Source organism: Barbus barbus, assembly GCF_936440315.1.
Source record: "Barbus barbus genome assembly, chromosome: 1".
Taxonomy (NCBI): domain Eukaryota; kingdom Metazoa; phylum Chordata; class Actinopteri; order Cypriniformes; family Cyprinidae; genus Barbus; species Barbus barbus.
Window position 1 is genome coordinate 20826291 of NC_136729.1, and position 21947 is coordinate 20848237.

General features: G+C 38.0%; 1 protein-coding gene across 1 annotated transcript in view; it reads right to left on the reverse strand.

Annotated features, from left to right (window-relative positions):
• Positions 1-8806: 8806 nt before the first annotated feature.
• Positions 8807-21947, reverse strand: part of LOC306872122 (nuclear factor of activated T-cells, cytoplasmic 3-like) — a 94492-nt gene continuing 81351 nt past the window's right edge. Inside the window, exon 10 of the mRNA XM_079420529.1 lies at positions 8807-11401. Within this exon, the coding sequence (XP_079276655.1) occupies positions 11322-11401 (80 nt within the window). The 3' untranslated portion in view covers positions 8807-11321. The remainder of the gene's footprint in view (positions 11402-21947) is intronic.

The window sequence follows — 21947 nt, forward strand, 5'->3', positions numbered from 1 at the left end:
GCACTCCGTGAAGAAGTGCAGCTCATCCTCTATGGCCTGGTATCTCAGACAGGGTTTAGACTAAACCAGGATTAGCCCGTAGTTTAATTAGGACATTTAAGTCATTTTTATAAACGTGCCTTAGAAAAAACATTACTGATATGCATTTTGAGACTGACTAAAAGGCACTGATATATTTTAAGATCAGTCAGAGCAAATTTCTTTCAGTTGAAATAGCTCAGATTTAGATTTTAGTCTGGGATTAGGTTTAAGCCTTGCTCAAGTTTCAAGTTTATTTGTATAGCGCTTTTTACGATACAAATCGTTGCAAAGCAGCTCTACAGGAAATTAAGTTTCCACAATATATTTATATATTGCAGAACCTTAATATATTTAACTTATGGCAAAATTTGATAATTCTGTATGTTGTCTGAGCTTTGGCATCCTCTGAGGTCCTCTGAGGGGTTGGCATTATCTTTCCTCAGGTGTTCGGTCATCTCAGATCATTTAAGGGTTGGTTCCAGACTGAATCCTCTGTAATTCCTAGTTACAGAAACAGAGAAACAAATAGAGACATAATTAGCATAGCTGCTGTTCCATCTAAGCAAAAATGATTTGTTCAACCCAAGCTAAAGAATAATAATAATGAACATTTGATCAGATATAACTGCAGTACAAGATTATAAGATGCATTATGTGAATGCTTGGCTAAAGAGATGTGTCTTTAATCTAGATTTAAACAGAGATAGTGTGTCTGAACCCCGAACGTTATCAGGAAGGCTATTCCAGAGTTTGGGAGCCAAATGTGAAAAAGCTCTACCTCCTTTAGTGGACTTTGCTATCCTAGGTACTACCAAAAGTCCAGAGTTTTGCTACTTTAGGGAGCGGGTTGGATTGTAGCGTGGTAGAAGACGAGTTAGGTACGCAGGAGCTAAACTATTTAGGGCCTTATAGGCAAGTAATAATATTTTGTAAATGATACGGAACTTAATAGGTAGCCAGTGCAGAGACTGTAAAATTGGGGTAATATGATCATATTTTCTTGACCTGGTAAGAACTCTAGCCGTTGCATTTTGGACTATCTGTAGCTTGTTTATTGAAGATGCAGGACAACCACCTAGCAGTGCATTACAATAGTCCAGTCTCATGAATGCATGAACTAGCTTTTCTGCATCAGAAACAGGTAGCATGTTTCGAAGCTTGGCAATGTTTCTAAGATGGAAGAATGCTGTTTTTGTAACATGGGAAATATGATTTTCAAAGGACAAGTTGCTGTCTAATATAACACCCAGATTTTTGACTTTAGAGGACGTAACAGTACATCCGTCTAGTTGCAAATTGTAATCCAAGAGATTCTGTGTAATGTTTTTTTGGTCCAATAAGTAATATCTCCATCTTATCTGAATTTAATAGGAGGAAATTATTGGTCATCCAATCTTTTACATTTTTTACACAATCTATTAGCTTAGTTGAGAAGTTTCATCTGGTCTTGTTGAGATATATAGTTGAGTATCATCAGCATAACAATGAAAACTAATCCCGTATTTTCTAATAATATTATCAAGGGACAACATGTATAATTGTATGTTGAAAATAGCAGAGGACCTAGGACAGATCCTTGTGGTACTCAATGCTTTACTGGTGATAATTGAGATGACTCCCCATTTAAATGAACAAAGTGGTAGCGATCGGACAGGTAGGATCTAAACCATCTTAAAGCCTGCCCTTGAATACCAGTATAGTTTTGTAATCGATCTATGAGTGTGTCATGGTCTATAGTGTCGAATGCAGCACTAAGATCAAGTAATACTAGCAATGAGGTGCAGCCTTGATCTGAAGCAAGAAGTAAGTGATTTGTAATTTTAACAAGTGCAGTTTCTGTACTATGATTGGGCCTGAAACCTGATTGAAATTCTTCATAGAGATAATTTTTTTGCAAGTAGGAACACAATTGAGCAGACACAACTTTTTCTAAAATTTTTGACATAAACTGAAGATTTGAAATGGGTCTGTAATTTGCCAGTTCATTAGAATCTAGTTGTGGTTTCTTAATAAGAGGCTTAATAACCGCCAGCTTGAATGGTTTTGGGATGTGACCTAAAGATAACGATGAGTTAAGAATATTGAGAAGCGGTTCTTCTGCTACAGGTAACAACTCTTTCAGTAGTGGGTACAGGATCTAATAAACACGTTGTTGGTTTAGATGCACTGATAAGTTTATTTAGCTCTTCCTGTCCAATAGTTGTAAAGCACTGCAGTTTTTCTTTGGGTGCGATGAATGAAGCTGAAATACTAGACGCAGTAGAATCTACATTTGATATTGTATTTCTGATGTTATCTATTTTATCAGTAAAGAAATTCATAAAATCATTACTATTAAACTGTGAGGGAATATTTAGATCGGGTGGCGTCTGTTTATTTGTTAATCTAGCCACTGTGCTAAATAAGAACCTTGGATTGTTTTGGTTATTATCTATGAGTTTGCTGATATGCTCTGCCCTGGCAGCTTTTAGAGCCTATCTATAGCTGGACATACTGTTTTTCCACGCAATTCTAAAAACTTCTAAGTTAGTTTTTCTCCATTTGCGCTCAAGATTACGAGTTTCTTTCTTGAGAGAATGGGTATAACTGTTGTACCATGGCGCAGTACGTTTTTCTCTAACCTTTTTCAATTTGAGGGGGGCAACAGCTTCTAATGTATTAGAGAAGATAGTGCTCATGTTGCTAGTCATTTCGTCTAGTTCATGCGTATTTATGGGTACACAGAGCAGTTGAGATAAATCAGGCAGGTTATTTGTGAATCTGTCTTTGGTGGCTAGTTCTGCCCGGACGATAACGCAGAGCCATATAACTAATATCAGTAATACACAGCGCATGCACGATACAAGGAAATGATCAGTAACATCATCACTTTGAGGTACAATATCTATATCGGTAAGATCAATTCCATGCGATATAATTAAATCTAGCGTATGATTAAAACGATGAGTGGGCCCGGTGACGTTTTGCTTGACTCCAAAAGAGTTTATTAGGTCAGTAAACGCAAGTCCTAACGCATCATTTGTTTTATCAACGTGAATGTTAAAATCTCCGACAATTAGCACTTTATCAACATTAACCAATAGATCTGAGAGGAAATCTGCAAATTGTTTTAGGAAATCTGTATATGGCCCTGGCGGTCTATACACAGTAGCCAGAGCAGGAGATAAGAGAGATTTCTTTTGCATATCTAACAGTGTAACATTAAGTAGAAGTATTTCGAATGAGTTAAACCTCCTGTATCCTGTTTTCTGAGTAACATTGAGAAACATTGTTTGTGAAACCGGGGGTATGAGTCCATCTGTGCAGTGAGAACACAGTCTGAGCTCTCTGGCTCTCCAGCTCTGCTTGTGTCGGACCCGGCCCGTCTCCACACACAGACTCACCCTGCGTTCCATTCGGAAGGGCTCATCCCTATGCCCTAATCCCTTCAAAGGGTTTACCCTCCGGAGGGAGAGCTTCGAAGGGTTGAAGGGTGTAGGGGACCAAACAACTGTTTCTTGAAGTGCCCTTCTGCGTCATCATCCCGTGCCCACATGGAGGCGCCGTCATCATGCAAAGATTCTGCGCAAAGGATCATGGGAGCCCGAAGTGTCCATCAGTTGTACCCTTCGAAATCCTCCATTCCGAAGGGCCCTTTGAAGTGGCTAGTTTTGAGCACTTTGGTTTGGAACGACACTTCAATATGGCGGCCATGATTGTTTTCCCTTCGGAGGGCGATATATCCCGTTTGGATAAAGTAAGGTGCCAATTGATAACCAGTCTATAATCTGTAGAAGTACTTAATGTTTTTAAATTTGTGCTACTTTGATCTGCCAATCATGGATGTACTCTTCCTGGGTTATTTTTTCCATTTTTCTTTAACTTTTGACCGTCTTAACTGAATTGTTGAATTGAGTTGTTGTTTTCCACTAAATAGTACATGGGTTCACTCTCTGGGTGTCCTGCCCTGTAAGTAAGAGTGCAGTGATGGTAATCATCTGTCAGTGTGTCTGATAGATGGAACCAGAACTTTGCTGTTCTCTTCTGCATTTCTGCTAGAAGGGGGAGTCTTCGTCAACTGAGACTAGGGGCGTTTCTGTGAACTCGAGGTGGAAAATTTCAGTGGGGTTTTTAATCCCAAAATGTATAATTTAATTGAAATTAGGGGCCCCAGATTTCACAACCATATAGAAGAATGGGTTTGATGATGCAGTCAAAGATTTTCAGCCACAATATAATAGGTGGGTTGAATTTGAACAAAGATTTTCTTATAGTGCAATAAGCCGTGCCGTATCGGTCAGATGTTTTATTGCCAGATCAAATTGACCAGAAGCTGAGATAGTGGAACCCAAATAATTATAACATGTGACATAATTAAGAAGTGTTCCCCCGATTGTAAAACTATATTTTTTTGTCAGTAAGGCGAGGCTATTTCTGGAAGATCATAATTTGGGAATTTTCCATGTTTATTGGTAAGGCCCAGTCTACTGTAATTTTCTATAATTGAGATGCTCTCGTGTAGCCCTTCTTCATGAGGTGACAAGAGCAAAAGATCGTTGGCATACAGGAGGCATCTGATTTCTCTGTCCTCGAGGGTCAGACCAGGACAAGAGGACTTATTAAATGCTGATGCCAGTTTGTTAGTATATTAAAAAGAGTCGAAAAAAGAATCTCATAAACCCTCCGTTGCTAATTCCAAAACGTAATTTTTTAACCTAGTAACGGAGGTTTGAGCCGTTGATAGCAGACTAATGAAGTTAATACAGTTAATAACTTAGTTATGAGAGAGAGAGGGAGATAGAGAGGGAGATTAGTTTTGTGAGTCTGTGGGTCTCTCAAAAGTGTTTGGCAGCAATGTCTCTAGTTATAGTAAAACTTAAAGTTAATTTTCTTCCCAACAGCGCCGTTGTTGTTACCTCGCTTGTGAGAAGTCTTGTGCTTTTGTGCATCAATCCGAGTGTAAATGGTGAGAGATGTTCAGGCAGAAAGCGTTTGGTTAATGGTGAATATTGACCTATTGTGCATCCTGTTGCCGAGTCCCGCCTTGATGTAATGATTGACAGGCAGGGGGCGTGCTCGGCTCAGAATGCATTTTTAAATTCACAATGACTTAAACTATATTCATCGCGGGGTATTTAATGAAAATGCAATTGAAACGTCATATATGTAAGTGTCAATGCATTTAAGAAAAATAAAAGACATTTAAATCACCATTTTGCTGCACCTTTGGCTCAGAATGCATATTGAAATTCTCACTGCATTTTGCTACAATTATCACAATGAAAATGCAATCCCAAGTGTCCTACCCCTAAATCTAAATGCATTTAGTAAAAACAGCTTTTAAATGATAATTTTGCTACATATCAACCTATCTAATCAATTTGGGTAATACATTTTCATTTTAATTTAGCAACTTATAAAGCTTTAATATGTTTTTAATTTGCATATTAAAACTAGTGTAGAAAATGGGAAATTTAAATTATATAATTACATTTTTATATAATTGGGGCCTGTACAGAACTACGTCATTCTGCCAGGAGTCTCAGAACAGCCTGATTTGAGAAAGGGGATTTTAAAATAGGGATTTAAAAAAAAAAACACTGGGTGGATTTTTTTTATCATTATAGGATGGATGTGTACACACACTTCCAACACATATTTAAGTTCAAACAGCTTGAAAAGTGAATTTTGCATCCAATGACCCCTTTAATTAATAACATTGTAGTATAATATATGTATGCCACAGCCATATCACCCTGCAGCCCAAGACCGGTTGCCCACTGAAGCTAAGCAGGGTTGAGCCTGGTCAGTACCTGGATGGGAGACCTCCGGTGAAAAACTAGGTTGCTGTTGGAAGAGGTGTTAGTGAGGCCAGCAGGGGGTGCTCACCCTGTGGTCTGTGTGTGGGTCCTAACGCCCCGGTATAGTGACGGGGACACTATACTGTCAAAAAGCACCGTCTTTCGGATGAGATGTTAAACCGAGGTCCTGACTCTCTGTGGTCATTAAAAATCCCATGGCACTTCTCGTAAAGAGTAGGGGTGTAACCCCGGTGTCCTGGCCAAATTCCCTCTACTGGCCCTTGTCTATCATGGCCTCCTAATAATCCCCATACACTTGATTGGCTCAATGACTCTCTCTCCTCTCCACCTGTAGCTGGTGTGTGGTGAGCGCACTGGCGCCGTTGTACTGTGGCTGCCATCGCATCATCCAAGTGGATGCTGCACACTGGTGCTGGTTGAGGAGAGACCCCCCCACATGATTGTAAAGCGCTTTGGGTGTACAGCAATACACAATAAAAGCGCTATATAAATGCATCATTCATTCATAATCATTTCATGACTCTAGACACTTCTCTGTGAAGACAGTGGCATAATACAGTGAAATATGTTCTTTAGCCATATAAAAACACAGTTGTAATGTGCGTGGTTAAAATTTACCCTCTGACGGTTTTAGTTATACAGCTACCCCTGGCGGTTCTAGTGTTGGTCTTATTTTATTGACATTGATTCAAGTCATTTTAGCTTTTTTATTAATCATGTTACTGCATAATTGAATTATTTAAGAAAATTACAGATTAAAAAATGCATCCTAATGTCACAGTTTATTCCAGCATACATAAAAATATTTAATAAATATTTCAATCTTTATGGGTATATTTTTTCTGAAAAATATACTGTTCAAAGAAATCTCCAGTTCTTTCCTATGGGATATCTTGGAGGGGGGAGCGGAGCTAAGAGAAGGGTCAATTATTATATTTTTCCATTGCTCAGAAATTCTTAAAACCATTTCATAGAAACTGTAGGTGTGTACATTTAACACTGTAAATAATTGAGAAAGGCTATATTCAAGTGCTGCTGGTAACTACAAGCTTTTCAACTGTTCAAGGTCACATTACAGATAGAAAGAAAGAATATCTGAGCATGTCTAGAAAACCACCTTGGTTAAAGCTGGAGGTTTTCCATGGATTAAGTGTCACAAAACAAGGGTTGGTGCATAACCGTGTCTATGACCCTGTGAATGTAAATGGTCACCATTGGCAACGGTCTCTGTTTTCCTAATGTATGTGCTTTTGCATCTGCAGAGGAAACACAGACGAGAGAGAACCGAAATGTGTTGGAAATGATTTGTGGAAATATTGCCTGTGGTTCTCCAGGTTAATTGGTGGCGAGAAGCTCATTGGTCACTCCTGAGCCCATAAGATCCTGTGTCACCAAGTGTCATTGACAAACCCCAAACTATTGGTCATTCCCAGAGGTTGGGAAGGGAACTGATAGGGCTGTTAACTCAGAAGAGAGCAGAGCTGGTGGTGCTGATGAAGTTCACCCACTGACACACAGTGCATCACATGCATCATGCTGCTTTGCTTGTCAATTGATTGTGTTAATCATTGAAAAAATGTGGAACAGTTGATAAGTGGCACACTAGGTTAAGTGTGAGCCCAAAACATTCTCACTCCCAACTCGTCACATATTGATGCTTTACCAGGACCCCTTGGTGCCGCTTTTTGACGCTCAAGGTTTTCGACGCACTGTGGTATCCTATTAGCGTCACTTTTTGACGTGCAGCGCTTTCCATTGTTTTCAGTTTGTCTTAATTTAATGGTTTGCATGCATTTGTAAAAAATAGAAATAATTTTGTAAAAATGTATACTTTCATTGGAGCACCTAACCCCAGGTAGCAGGCAAATATAAGTACAGTTACAGGTATTTATAGCAAAAACTGGCCATAAACAAGCAGTATAAAAGCAATACAAACAAGTCATGTTGCATTCCGAGTCTTCTGAATCCAACTGACTTACTTAGAATTAAATCCTCCCGTGCCATTCGGCGTATTGGGCGACAAGCGATCTCCATCGTGCTCGATCATCTGCGGCAGTTGCGGCTTCGTCCCAAGATAGGTTGACGGCTCTCTAAGGTCCTCCATGAAAGTCCTTCTCCACGTGATTGAAAGTAGCCTCGAAAACACATTATTTTAAGTCTTAATTGAAAGCAAACAGCTAAAAAAAGAAAACGTGTAACAGTCTGTTTCACGGGTTTTCTTTTTTTAGCTGTTTGCTTTCACGTAAGACCTAAATTAATGTGTTTAACAGTATATTGGATCTGGGCAGCTCTTAAAGTGACAGCAGTCTAATATTCCTGCTGTCTGTCATTCATGTTAATCAGACAACAAAAGAGAGGAAGTCTCTCACTGTTCTTGACTAAATCACGTTTGTAACTTAAATTTTATAAGAAAAAATATATATTTAATTTACACAGTGAGGAATATGTAGTTATACATTTGATTACTTTATTCAATGTGAGTAGCATTTCTTATTGAGTTACTTTAGTGTTTTGTCCTGTTGCTTGTAATTAGTTTCTTATTCTTATTTAATTGCTGACTGTTTACTTAGTATTCATTTTTACCCAGAACGAGCTGTAATACTTGATTTGGCAGTCACTAAACTACAATTGTTCATTTATAATGTTAAAACAAATCAATAATTCATAATTTAATCATCCCTGGAATAATAGTCATCCTAGAAAAATCTACCCCAACAGTGATCAGTACCATGCTGTGATTCTGTTTGAAAAAAAAAAAGAGATACAAAACGGTCACTGGGACAGTCCCCTTTCAAAATATATTAATATATACACTTGAGGTACTAACATGTACTTTTAAAGTACTATTATTACAGTGTGAACCTTCAAGGTACTAATATGAACCATTTATGGATAAAGTACAGCGATGTACATTTTAGCCCATTCACTAAACATTTGATTCTTGATGCATATAATACACAATGACACACATTGACACAAAGAGAGACATTTGGGCATTTATTCTTATTAATACACTACCTCAGAAGAGCCTATGCCACACGGTGTTCCCTTTGAATAATTTCAAAAAGCACTGCAGTCTTAAAAATTACAAAATGTTAAATACAAAATGTACATGAAACGACAATACAAGGCTCTGTAAACATCAACTGAACCTGTACTTTTATTTTACAAACCATCCAAGCTACCCAAACTTTTGGAATGACATCCATTTCAAAGTATCAAAAATAGAGTTCTGGTGTTTGTGTTGTCATCTGTAAAATGAGAACATTGTTCGATCTTTGGTTTCTAGAGAATGAAAATGGGTGCTTATCTAGGGACCCTGCTTCATCCCAGAACTCCCCCATCCTTATTTTTGTTTGTTTGCTTGTATTTTTGTCTTGATTCTCAAAAAACACTAAACCTAAATCAAACCCAAACCTTATGACACACGTTCTCTATAATTGCATTTTAACACAAGTTAAGGCTTTCCTACCGTATATTTGATAGTTTAAATTAAATAGTCAGAAGTGGCATTGAAAACACCTGTCACTATATGTAAGGGTTTACATACAACAAAATATATATATACTTGCTGTATAGATGCAAGAGTAACAAACAAACCTGCTATTTGTATGTTTAAAAATGTCACACCATCGTATTGTCTGTCCTTGCATAGCCTAATAATGTATCAGTGTGCTTTTACATCAAATTCTAAGAGGTTTTTAAAGATACAAAAATATCTACAATTCATACAAACAGACGTAAGCAGATACACACAAAACCGTTAAGACGCTTGCACTATGCATGAACAGACACATCTCGACACGCAACTTTTGTCTGGCATACTACCCTACGAAGAAGCATCTCTACAGCATCTAATCTTTTTTTTTTTTTTTTTCCTTAAAAGGCAGAAGGCAGGTTTATAGTGCATAGCAGATTTTTGTCTTTTTCAAACATAATTAACAGTCATGGTTACAGCTGTATGTCTCAAAGACTGAAAAACAATAGAAAAAACAATGTATCAATTGAATTGTGCCAGTTTTCATAGAGGAAAAAAATTATTGTAAGAAAACAATTAATTTTCCAGATTAAAATTGAAGGCAAGAAGCCAATAGAAACTCAGATTTGTTTTCGTCGTACGACATCTGCTCTAACAATGTACAGAGCAGACAGCAAACCTGCCCACTGCACCATTTTGTCAACACAGAGAGCTAACTGTGAGCAAAAATGAGCACTATGATTGTCTAAGATGGGCTGAGGGGTTTGGAAGCTGGTTTAGATTTGAACCTTTTTGCCCCAGAATGCAGTGGGGATACAAACCGAGAGTGGCTTTCAAGTCACTCTATCGTAACAGATAGTCTACATGTTGATTGACAACCTTTTTTGGGCAAAAAAAAAAAACAACCAATTTAACATGGTTTCCGTGACATCAACCCCGCAATGTTTTTTGTTTTTTTTAATTGTCTAATGCAATTGTTTATGCATAATTGTTTCTCTAATCAAAGGCACAAAGCGAGTTTCAGCATAGTCAGCATATTATGTTTGAGTTCAATGCACATGAAGCCCATATATATCTATATCTATATATATGAGCTTTATCTCCAGACCTTTTGGTCTCATGAGTTCATCTTCCCATGCAACTATACAAAACATGCATGTTATCTTTAGAGTCTGCTAACAATTCACTTGACTTTTAAAGCCTAGTCAAAGTAAGATTGAACCAACACAGCTCACAGCACTCCAGAACAAAAGATGAAGCTTAGCTACTTTCTAAGTATAAAATACACACACTGGATTCTCTTCCTCAAAACAAAAAGAAAAGAAAAATTGAAAAGAAGAAAAAAACTAATAGAAATTCTCAGCAGAAAGCCTGTTCACAAGTTACTACATAAGGCATTTGTTCAACCTGAAGAGGAAATGGGCCAATCATTAAACAGATTATCTACAGCTCAGAAAGGTCACTAGACGTGGAATGTTGCATATTGTTACTACAGACTCAGTGCAGCGCCCAAGAGCCCGTCCACTAGGGGGCAGCACTGGGAGAATGTGTACTGAAAAAGGGCGGCGTTTTTACTGGTAAGGCGGCGTGACGTGGGCATGTCTCACGCTTGGAGCACCCCTCGGCTGTCCCACTGTAGAATCGCTGCTGTGTACTGCATATTCTGGTCAGGGATGAGGGTGCTCGACTGCATAGCTAGCCAATCCGAGGGGTGAATCTATGAGCTACAAATAAGTTAACTCCCACTCAACTACGTCTGTGTTCGTGTATATGTACACCTGATTTTGTGTGCATGTGTACAGTATGTACCCCCAACTCTCCCAGCTGTTATTGTTTACAGCCAAAGCATTGTTTGTGAATCTAGAAGGAGGAATAATGGTTGCTCAAATTGCTTCTGGATCCACGCTGGGAAGGGTTGCTTTTGGACTATCGGGGCAGACGCTGGCTTCGGGTGGAATCTCGTTGCCCGGCTCTGGAGTCCTGTGGAGATTGTCTGAGAGTCTGACATGGCTTGGTGTGGGCTAGGACTGACTGTGTGCAGCTGGCGAGCCCCCATGAGCCTCTGGGGCCTGAGACATGTCTCTGCCTATGATCTCATTCACTGAAACACAAAAAGAGGCATCATTTAGATTATTTAGGAGGAGATATTTTTTTCAAGGACTGGAATACTGTTCAGAAGGTTTTGGTTGGTGAGATTTTTGAATGTTTTTAAAAGAAGTCCAAGTCCAAAATACCATAAAATAATATTGCAAAAAAATAATATTGTAAAAAAACAGTTTATATAAAAATACTGAAAAATATTATATTTTACTAGATTTTAAACTAATTTATTCCTGTGCTGGCAAAGCTGAATTCCAAGCAGCCATGTCTTCAGTTTTGTGGAACATTTTTTCCAGGATGCTTTGATGAATAGAAAGTTCAGAAGAACAGCATTTATTTGAAAACTTTTTTAATAGTACAAGCATCTTTACTGTCACTTTTGATCAATTTAATGTGACCTTGCTGAATAATAATAAAAAAAGATATATATATATAAAGATTGCTGACCCCAAACATTAGTGTGAACTTTCATATCGAACATTTTAAAAATCAGTTCCTGTCTCTAACCATTGAAGGGCAGTGTTGAGCTGTGTAAAGTCGAGTTCAGACATCCTTTTCAGGGGCTGATGGAAATAAAAGACAGATTGAAGGGAATGCAAAATTTTAAAAAAGAACTTTGGTATGTGACCACTTAAGAAAAACACATGCACGATTGTGTATCTGTGAGCATGAGGATGTAAATTCTGACAGCAGCAGTCTTACCAAGATGACCACAACATACAGGCTATAAAAACCATCCACTGCTTCTTTAACTACGAGGCTTTGGTGCAGGCAGTTGCATCAGTTCATTATGAGTTTAATGGCCTTTGACTACATTTCCTTTAGCCTGCTGGCTTGGGCTTTTAGCGCACTATGAAAGGTCTGTATAAAATTGATCCATTGTTAAAACACATGTTCTATATCCCAGAAGGCAATGGAGCAAGTGTGGTAATTGCTTTAGCAGGCTGGGAGACTGATGTTAAGCAAGCAGCCAAACTTTTTTAACAGGTTATCCCAGCAGAGTTCTGATTAAAGCTGTGAAAATATGACTGTTTCTCCACATGCTCTATTGGATAGTGGATGTTCTCAACACTACAGCAAGTGCGACGATATTGCCTGCCATGACAAAATCAATCAAAGACAACCATGCTAAAAAGTTCATCCTATTAAAAAAAGCAACAGAGAGGGAGAACTAGGGCAAAGACGGATCCTCGCTTTCTGGAAAAAAATAGTGTTCCTTAGGAGAGATGGTGTTTTTTTTTTTTGACACACTCACCTGGTGATATTCAATCACCAGATTTCCAAGCTTGTCATCGGAGTAAAAAAACCACATCTATAAAAGGCGATGACAAATCTGAGGGAAAAGTGGATAAGCAGATAAACAGGTTTGACTGTTGAAGGGGGCCTCAGGTACCTGCCTCTGCAAGCGAGTTAATAATCCCTGCATTCCTCATCCAGACAACACATGACTGACTGTGATGGACCACATTTTCCAACAGAACTAAAAAAAAAGGGAGCTCAGTCAAAGTGAAAAAATATGTGCTTACAGCTATGCTTTTTTTTTTTTAAATCAGCATCAGTAGACGTATATAATAGCATATACAATCATTTGTTAACAAGACATCAAAAGGCACAGAGCTGGACTCGGTACTAAAAATAGCATTAAAGGTAAATGAAAGAATACGTGTTTAAATGTGAAATATGGCAGAGTGTTACAAAAAAAGTGGCAGAAGACCATATAAAGGACTGTGCTGATCTGCTCTGTAATTCAAAATAACGAGCATCTCCTACAATAGTCCCTCTGTAGGGTGAATATTTAAAGCATTTATGCAATGCTCAAGTCATAAGTCAACACTACTGATGTTTGTGATAGTTTAAACATGGCTCTTTGGTGTTTAAAAAATCTAAATGTCACCAGAACTAACTATGGTACTGCTGTGTTAGAATCATCCAGGATAAGTGTTTCATAAATGCATAAGTTTAATGTAGATTATATCTTTTGATTCTTTGTGCGCAGTGTCTTTTAAACTATTATTTAGGTTTATTAGGGTTTTTGCTTTTTCTTGCTTTGTTTACATTTTGTGTTAGCCACAGTATACGTGTCGATTGTTATTTTGTGTGTTTGAAGTTTAGAGTTGTTTTGGTACATTTCTTATGTGGTTGATGTTATTATTTGTGATGGTTTTGTGTGCAAAAGTTGCATGTTTGAGTGAGTGTGTATGTGTTATGTTTCAAATGCCCAGCCGCTGTCACAGATCATCCTGTTGGCGTAGGCGGCTCTTCCTCTTGCATGAACACACTTCACACATGCAGACCTGCTCTGGGCTGATTGTGAGTTCTCTGCTTTAAAACCCACTCAGTGCGCTGTCTGCCTCTCATGCCACACAAACAATCTAACAATCTTACACACACACTCACTGCACAAACCTGCACTGCACAACCTCACACACACATTGTAGAAAACTGATATAACTTACAAAATAAATGGAGTAAATGTCAATGGCAGCACTTTATACAACAATATGCAACTGTCAAAGGTGTTTAAGATGGGATGAACTATATTTGATGTTGTAAAACTGAATAAATGAATGAAAACTAATAACACACACACACATATACACATATACATACACACACACACTTTAATTATTTGTTTTGAAGTACAACATTCAAAACCCCAGTAAAAAAAAAAAAAAAACTTTTGTAGAAATGTGTTTGAAACCAGTTAAATAAAATATAATAAGAATAAATTAAGGGGGAAAAAAAGGCTAAAAGCAAAATGGTTTATTTCAGTTACTGGCATGGAGCATTAAAAATGCACACTTAAACATCTGCTAAAGACAAAATCAAGCAAACAGCAAATAAAAAAATAAAGTATGCCAGTATTTTTAGCACAGCACAGTCAGTCAATAAATACAGACAGTTATTTAATAAGCGTCTGTGGTGTGCCTGTGGTATTGGCAGATTTTTAAGGGTGCAGATTTAAAAAAAAAAGACTAATATGTAATCTGCCACGGTATTTACTCTGCTTTGAAGAGGACTTTCTTATTTTAAAACCTTATTTTCCTGTCTCCTCCTGGATCAAAAGCTTTCTTTTCTCACTTTTTCCATTTTTGCGTGACACAAAAGCACACTGTAGTTTCTCACATTCTTTCAAACACACACATGCATGCTGCAGTTTTAATGCGTACTCTCTTTGTTCAACGTTTGGACCAGTTTGAAAGCAAGTCACCTCAGGACAGCCAAAACTCTGGGTTCAGGCTGTATAAAACTCATAAGCGGTTCTATTCCTATTACAACTGCTAACTGTACCAATTACAAAGCACAAATCTCAACGAGACATTAAGGGAGTGAATGTCTGAAGAGGAGCTGCCGATATTTGCGATGCATCTGACTCCGTTAAATACGGGAAGTTACTGTGCAATATATCGCAATATAGTAGCAACTGACTTGAGAGGTTTCAACATCATCTTTCCCCACATGTAAGAAAGCATGATTCATCTCGATCTCTTTCGCATAATGCTTGCGAGTCTCAGCATAGAGTCTTTAAATAGGGGATCCTCTTTGGATGAGTGGAAGGGGCCATCCCTTATTAACATATAATATACAGGGTCTGAGGCTGAGAGCTCACTGACAGCAAAGCTTTGAGCTGGGGTAAATGATATCGTTTGACGGTGCTGCCCCAAGACTGTGAATCACTGGACAAGCCACTGCACTGGCTGACCGTTAACGGAGGCATCAGTTGAGAAAGGCGGTCATCACTGCCTACTGGGTCAGATATTTTTTTATTTTAAATAACAGGAAATATTTTTTTACAAATTTACGACCAACATTTGGTTCCACAATAGCTAGCCTTACTAAGTGACAGCTTAATTTAAGATAAATTCTGGGATAGTTTTATGGTATATATTTAACTTGGATATTAAAAATAAAAATCACATAAACCACCATTTAAATCTGTATTTATAAATTAAGTTAAAAATTATGTAGTGCCAATTTTCAAGGAAACATGATTCCATTGTAGGTGAGATCCTGGCGATATATACATTTTCTTTTCTATTTTGAAAGCAGCGAATGTGTTGTGTTATGATGGAAAGTATTATACTAGGTAAGACTGACCTCATCAGCCAGAGCAACTGATAGCAAACCCCCGTTCCATTTAGGAAAAAAAAACATGTCAGATGTTTAAATGATCTGATCTGTAACTTCAAAAGTACAGAGCGTGAAATGTGAAATCTAGTGCGTGTTTAGGACATGGGCAATGAGAGGGCGATCTCTGTGTTTACTTTTTCATTTGTGTTCCCCTCAGCCTTTTTGACTTTGGCAGCGGTATCCAGAAAACTCCACTGCAAATCTTACTTTTTAAAACAACTCTAAAAAAAGAGAGTGCAAAAAAGAACGAGACAAAAAGTGTCTGAGAAAGTACAAGGGAGCAGTCAGTTTGATCTGTGAATCATATTGTGGATTCCCCATTTAAAGTGTCAGTTAGTGATTCATCCCCATTTTCTTTGACCGGAGGCCTCAGCAACCTCTTTAACATGTTTAGTCATTGGCTTTAACAATCAGCACAGCGTAGCCATGGGGCAAAACAGCAATGCAGGTGCCGTAAAAAACTAGATTGTTCTAAAGCACGCCTGACCGTGAAGTTTTTTCAATTATGCAAAACAAAAAAATATTTAGGAGCTCATCAAGTGAGTTTGAAAAAGAAAACGGTAGATTACCCCAGGTGAATAAAATAAAACGTTCTAAGCGAAAGTTAGGGAGAAGCACATTTTTACAGCAAAAATGACAAGATCAAACCACAAAGTGCATACACAGCCATGTTGCAGTTCTTAGCAGAATTATTCAGGTCTCCCTCCTCCACTCAAATACATCTTTTTGTTCTATAACCAGATTCAAAATGGAACTCTGAATCAATAATTTAGAGATATAAAAGGAGATGTACTTTAGAGAATTTTCCCCACAAAACAAATATATGCAAAATTCTAATTATGCCATTTAAAACAAAATTATGCAGAACACACTTCTATACAAATCGACTTACAAATAAGGAGAGACACAAGCAATAAGAGCAAACAATAATACTGAACTTAATCTTAAAGGGATAGTTCATCCCAAAATGAAAATGCTGTCATCATTTACTCTCTTTACCTCTTTTTTCTTCAGTGGAACAAAAAGATATTTTGAACAATGTTGGCAACCAAACAGTTTTGATAAATAAATAACATGGAAAAAACTATCCCTGTAACTAGAGTTATCAAGAGTAATACAGAAACCAAAAATAAAACATAGAACAGAGATTTGTCCCAGCACCCAAATTACACACATAGGGTGAAGATGGCATGGCAGAGAACAAACAAGTCTGAGCTGGAGTTTCCTGGTCAGAGTGAACCCGTGTCACATTAATTCCCAAGGATCTTTGCACCACGCCACATCTCTGCCGCCAAACACCACAGCAATGCAAACTGGACCGACCACAACGCCACTGCCCGCCTGTGCCAAGACCTCAAAATTACGTTCCTGACACTGTAATTGTACGGAAAGATGACACAAAACTAGGTTTCCACTGCTTTCAGAAGAGTTCTCTGATTGTGTTTAATGAGCAGGCAGCTTTGGGCCCAGAGTTGTTTTTTCCCTTCCAGGCTCTCTTTTTCCCTCAGAGATGAGAGAATTTGTGTTATTCATTTGACACAGTCATTTACCACTGGCTAAAGTCTACAGACCTGGAATGTGTTACACGTTGAAGTTTCCGTACCCACAAACGGAAAGAGGGAAACGGACACAAACAGACGGATGAGGGCAGAACATTATATAAGGAGTAGTACAGAAATCAGACCATCATATCATTGACAAATGCGATCGTTACTTTGGTGAATTCCAAACGTTAAAATCAACTCTCATCCCTTGACAGAAACAGAGTGACAAGATATAAGCTCTAGGACACAAAGAGTGTGTGTGTACAGTACGACAGGGCTACAAGACCCGAAGACAGCAGGCTTTGCCTATTATTAACCCAGATCAGTGCACTCACGCCGGGGTGGCAGCTGCACACAGACATCCACGAGAACAAAGGAGCACAAGCACACGCCTGCGTACACATCTCAAACACAGACCTCTGGGAGGACAGTAATTAAACACAATTGACATGAAAAAGAGTAGAAGGAAGAGATAAGACAAGAGAAAAGAGACCAAGTCTCCTGTAAGTACTGACACACACTGCTCCTTCTGTTCAGCACGAGGGAACCAGTCCAAACTCATCAGGAAAATATGGCACCCAAACTCCTTATGCTCGTCTAACACACACAACACACGGCTCACTCAGCACATAAGCAGTCTACACTTAATCACGGATATCATGTTGAGAGATACAGGATATGCAATGGCACAAGAAGATTACTCAAATGACAATAGTCTTTTAACATTTGGATTGCATCTCCTACGTTCCAGTCCTTCTTTGACCGTTCTGTTTGAGAGTGTGTGTGCTTGTCAATTCCCTGTTTTCTTTTGTCTTCCATCTGTCAGTCTGTCTGTAGCCCCTCCCCAGCACCACCTGCAAAGTGTCTTTGACATCACCTGTGCCATCTGTTCACACACACAAACACACACTGCTGTACGGACGATTCTTATTTGTCCATGAAAAACCCAAAACAGTTCCAGCCCTTAAATATTAGCTTTCTATATAAATAAACTTTAATCTACCCAGTGGCAGCACCAGCTCCACACAAACCTGGAATATAAACAATAGGACCGGAATATCAAGTGGGATTCCTGCCTACGGTAAACTACTAGTCAGGAGTATTAAAACGGCTTTGGAAATGAAAGCCAGTGCGATTTGTAAACAAACACTGGGTTTTACGCTAAACGATCAGAGTGCACTGCCACTGACAACCACTGAATTCTGCTGAAAAGTGATTCATCAAATGGAACTGAAGTATCTGGGGCCATAAAAGTGCCAGGAAACTGTGATTAAGAACTGCAGAGTCTGACTGATACATCAACTTACATTTAAATCTAGTGAAACTCTCAGCCAGCTGCAGAGCTCTTACAGTTAACCATGACGAGTGATTCATTGCTCTTTTATGAACAGAGCGAGAAAAAATGAGCAAGTTTATATTTAAATGCAATAAACAATAAGCATAATAATAATAATAGGATACAGATTTATATTACTTTATGGAATATTGTAAAGCAGGGGTGGGCAAACGTTCTGACTCGAGGGCCACATCAAGTTTTCCACATTAAGTGAGGGGCCGCATAATATATGTATGACAAATGAAGCTTTGATTTTCTTTTTCTTTTTAATTCTAAATTGACACTAACTTACTACTGTACTGTACTGTAATACTTGTACATGCATGGCAGTTCTATTCTTGTACCATCTCTACCTATTTTTATGAGCACTTTATGACACACAGATGAGTTGTATTGGTGTGCAAGTCTATATATAAGACACATTTTATCATTTCATTCAGAAATAATGTAAAATAAACAAAACGTTTACAAACATTAGAAAAATGTATTTATATTCCCTACACCACAAAAAATCCTGTAAATTTATCAGTGTTCAGAATAGAAAATTCATCACCAATCCTAATGTGCTCGCTTTGCGCTTGACCTTGATTGCTTTATAGAAGTCGCCTTGGAAATCGCTTCACGTTTCAGATAAAAAAAACGCTGTAGTTTTTGAAAAAAAAGAAATGTTTGGAAATTACAGTGCCCGTGAGCAGGAGCATAACACTGGCATTTGTTTTGATACTGAAAAGTCTACAGAGCATTTTAAGCATTTTTAAAACAGTTCCAATACAAGGCATTTTTCAAAACAAATAAACACTTTCCCATTTTTAAAACATGTAACTTATTTATAATTGTGCCAGTTTTGTAGTGTATATAGCTATTTTGACTTTATATTTTGTATTTGCTGTGTGGATTGAACGTGCATCCGTCAAAAATAGACTAGGCGCCTATCATTAGTGAAGCCGTGCGGAGAGCCGCTTCTGAAACGTGCCGCGGATCGACTGGAGCGGCGGGACGGTGTAAATCAGGGGTTATATACTGCACTACAGGCTACAGCGCCATCTATTGGATTTTACTGATATAAATAGCTATTTTGGAACAAATGCCTCACAGCCTGGATGAAAACGCCCATAGTTTGCTCACCTCTGCAGATTCGTATAAATTTTTAAAATCCCTCACAGGCCGCCACAGGAGTGATAGCGGGCCGCAGATGGCCCGCGGGCTGTAGCTTGGACACCCCTGTTGTAAACAATCACAATCCATGCATCAATGAATAAATAATGTTTTTTAAATATATTTATGAATTATTACTGTGACATTTGATTTTTTCTTTTTATTTTATTTGGATTTTTCTCAATTGTTTTTATATGGTTTCAATAAATTCAACAATGCTTTAAAGTAATAAGTCGTAATGCTTTAGTAACAGTAGTGATAGCCATAGTTTATATTCAAATGCAATAATAATAATAATATTAATACACAATATTATATGCAAACTAGTAAATAATTTTGTATAAATGTGTGTATTTTTCCAAATTGTGTTCATAATTTTTCAGTTTATTCATTAAATAGGCCTATCGCAATGCTTTAGCAAACATGCTGTACATTTCACTAGTAGTGATTTAGTGGTTTATGTCGGCGACTGGAGCTGTGTTCTGTTCTATTTGCAGTTCATTTCTGACCTCCTTAACAACTCGCAGTGCTCAAGAACTACAGTCAGAATGACACAGACCCTATTTATAGTGTGTGCTTTAGGGAGGATACAGTCCCTGATGAAATCAGTTCAAAACTTCACTTTTAAAAAGGCTCAACTCCATCCCATCTCACACACTGAATTTATGAGGACATCTAATGCTACATGTGAGCAACATGTAGGCAGTGAATACTTAGTGTGGCTGAGCATACCTACTCTGAAATATTGAGCGTGTATGCGTGTAACCATGTGTCTTGTTTTAGTGTGTGATTTGAAACTGTGAATTAGCTTGTGCACATCTGTGAATTAGTATGCAGCTGGCCAAGAGTGTGAATTGTGTGTGTGTGTACACTACATATAGTGAGGGCAGTTTTAATTACTCAGTTAAATTCTGCATCCTTCTAGACCAGGGATCCTCAAATCTGGACCGTTCCTGCAGAGTTTAGCTCTAACCCTAATCAAACACACCTGAGCGTGCTAATCAGAGTCTTCAAGTTCATTAGAAAATCACAGGTAGATGAGTTTGATCAGGGTTGGAGCTAAACTCTGCAGCAGATTGGACCTCCAGGGTAAGATTTGAGGAACCCTGTTCTAGACTCATACTTCACTACACACGCGCACACGTCTAATTTGAGTGACTCAAGCTGTTCATTAACTCTGTCTGACTGCACACTTGAATATGTAACTGAAGAACGGCAGAAAGCAGAAGTGACTCCCCATGATCACATTCTGGTCCAGGATCCGTATCTTAAAAACATGACGATTTTGCTGAAATCTGTGCTGATGAACTATAGCATTAGCCTGAACTCTTTCATCAGCCATCCACGAAAAAAAATGATCGACTACGATAGAGCACCAGGTTCAAAGTGATACAGTCCACAAAGCATTTGAATTTTCAATAATAAATAGCTGAGTTGTGAATAAGGAATCCATTGTGGTCTGTTGTCTGAAATTCTCACATAAACACACCATCAGCAAAAAATATCCACATAAACAGAAGTTGAGAAACAAGCTCTCCCGCTCTGGCTATGCTTGGAATGGAATACTAGTGTACTGCTTACTGTATGCTGCACAGTGCACACTGAATACTGTATATTTTTAAAAACAAAAATTAACTAGTATGCTACTGTATGATTCATGCTGCCACATGAACTCATTACATGCATGTAATTCTTTGACTGGTGACAACGTCACAAAAATAAAAATGGCTACATACACTATCATTGAAAAATTTGTTGTCAGTAGGATTAATTAATTTATTTTTGAAGAAATTAATAATTTTATTCAGCAAGGGTGAATAATTTTGTATAATACAAAACTGAATTATTTAAATACAGTCATTTTAAATAATAATAATAATAATAATAATGCACAACATTACTGGTTTTGCTGTATTTTCGATCACATAATTGCAGCCTTGGTGAGCAAAAGTGGCTTCTTGACATGGTAGTGTATATTAAAATTGCAGTTTGTGACATCTGCTTCATTCAACACACTGAAAATAGAAGGTCATACTGAGCTCACTGTATTATGAAGGCATGCTATATATACTGTAGTGTATTCTTGCTGTCAGCTATCAAATTCAGTAGTTCGTTTGAGTATTCTATGCTAATTATGCATACTATGCACAGTATGCATATACTACATAATGCAAAAACAGTGAGATGAATAAGGTTCAGTAATGCAATGTAATGCCAAACACAGTCTCTCTGCTTCCCTCCCCCACACTACTGACATTAGGCCTCATAGTTCTGCTAAGAAGGATTACTGGTGTAATGAATTCACCCTGTGTCATGACACTCTTAAGATCTGGGAACTGCCAAACACTGTAATGCCCCAGGCAACTTGTGCATGCAAATTC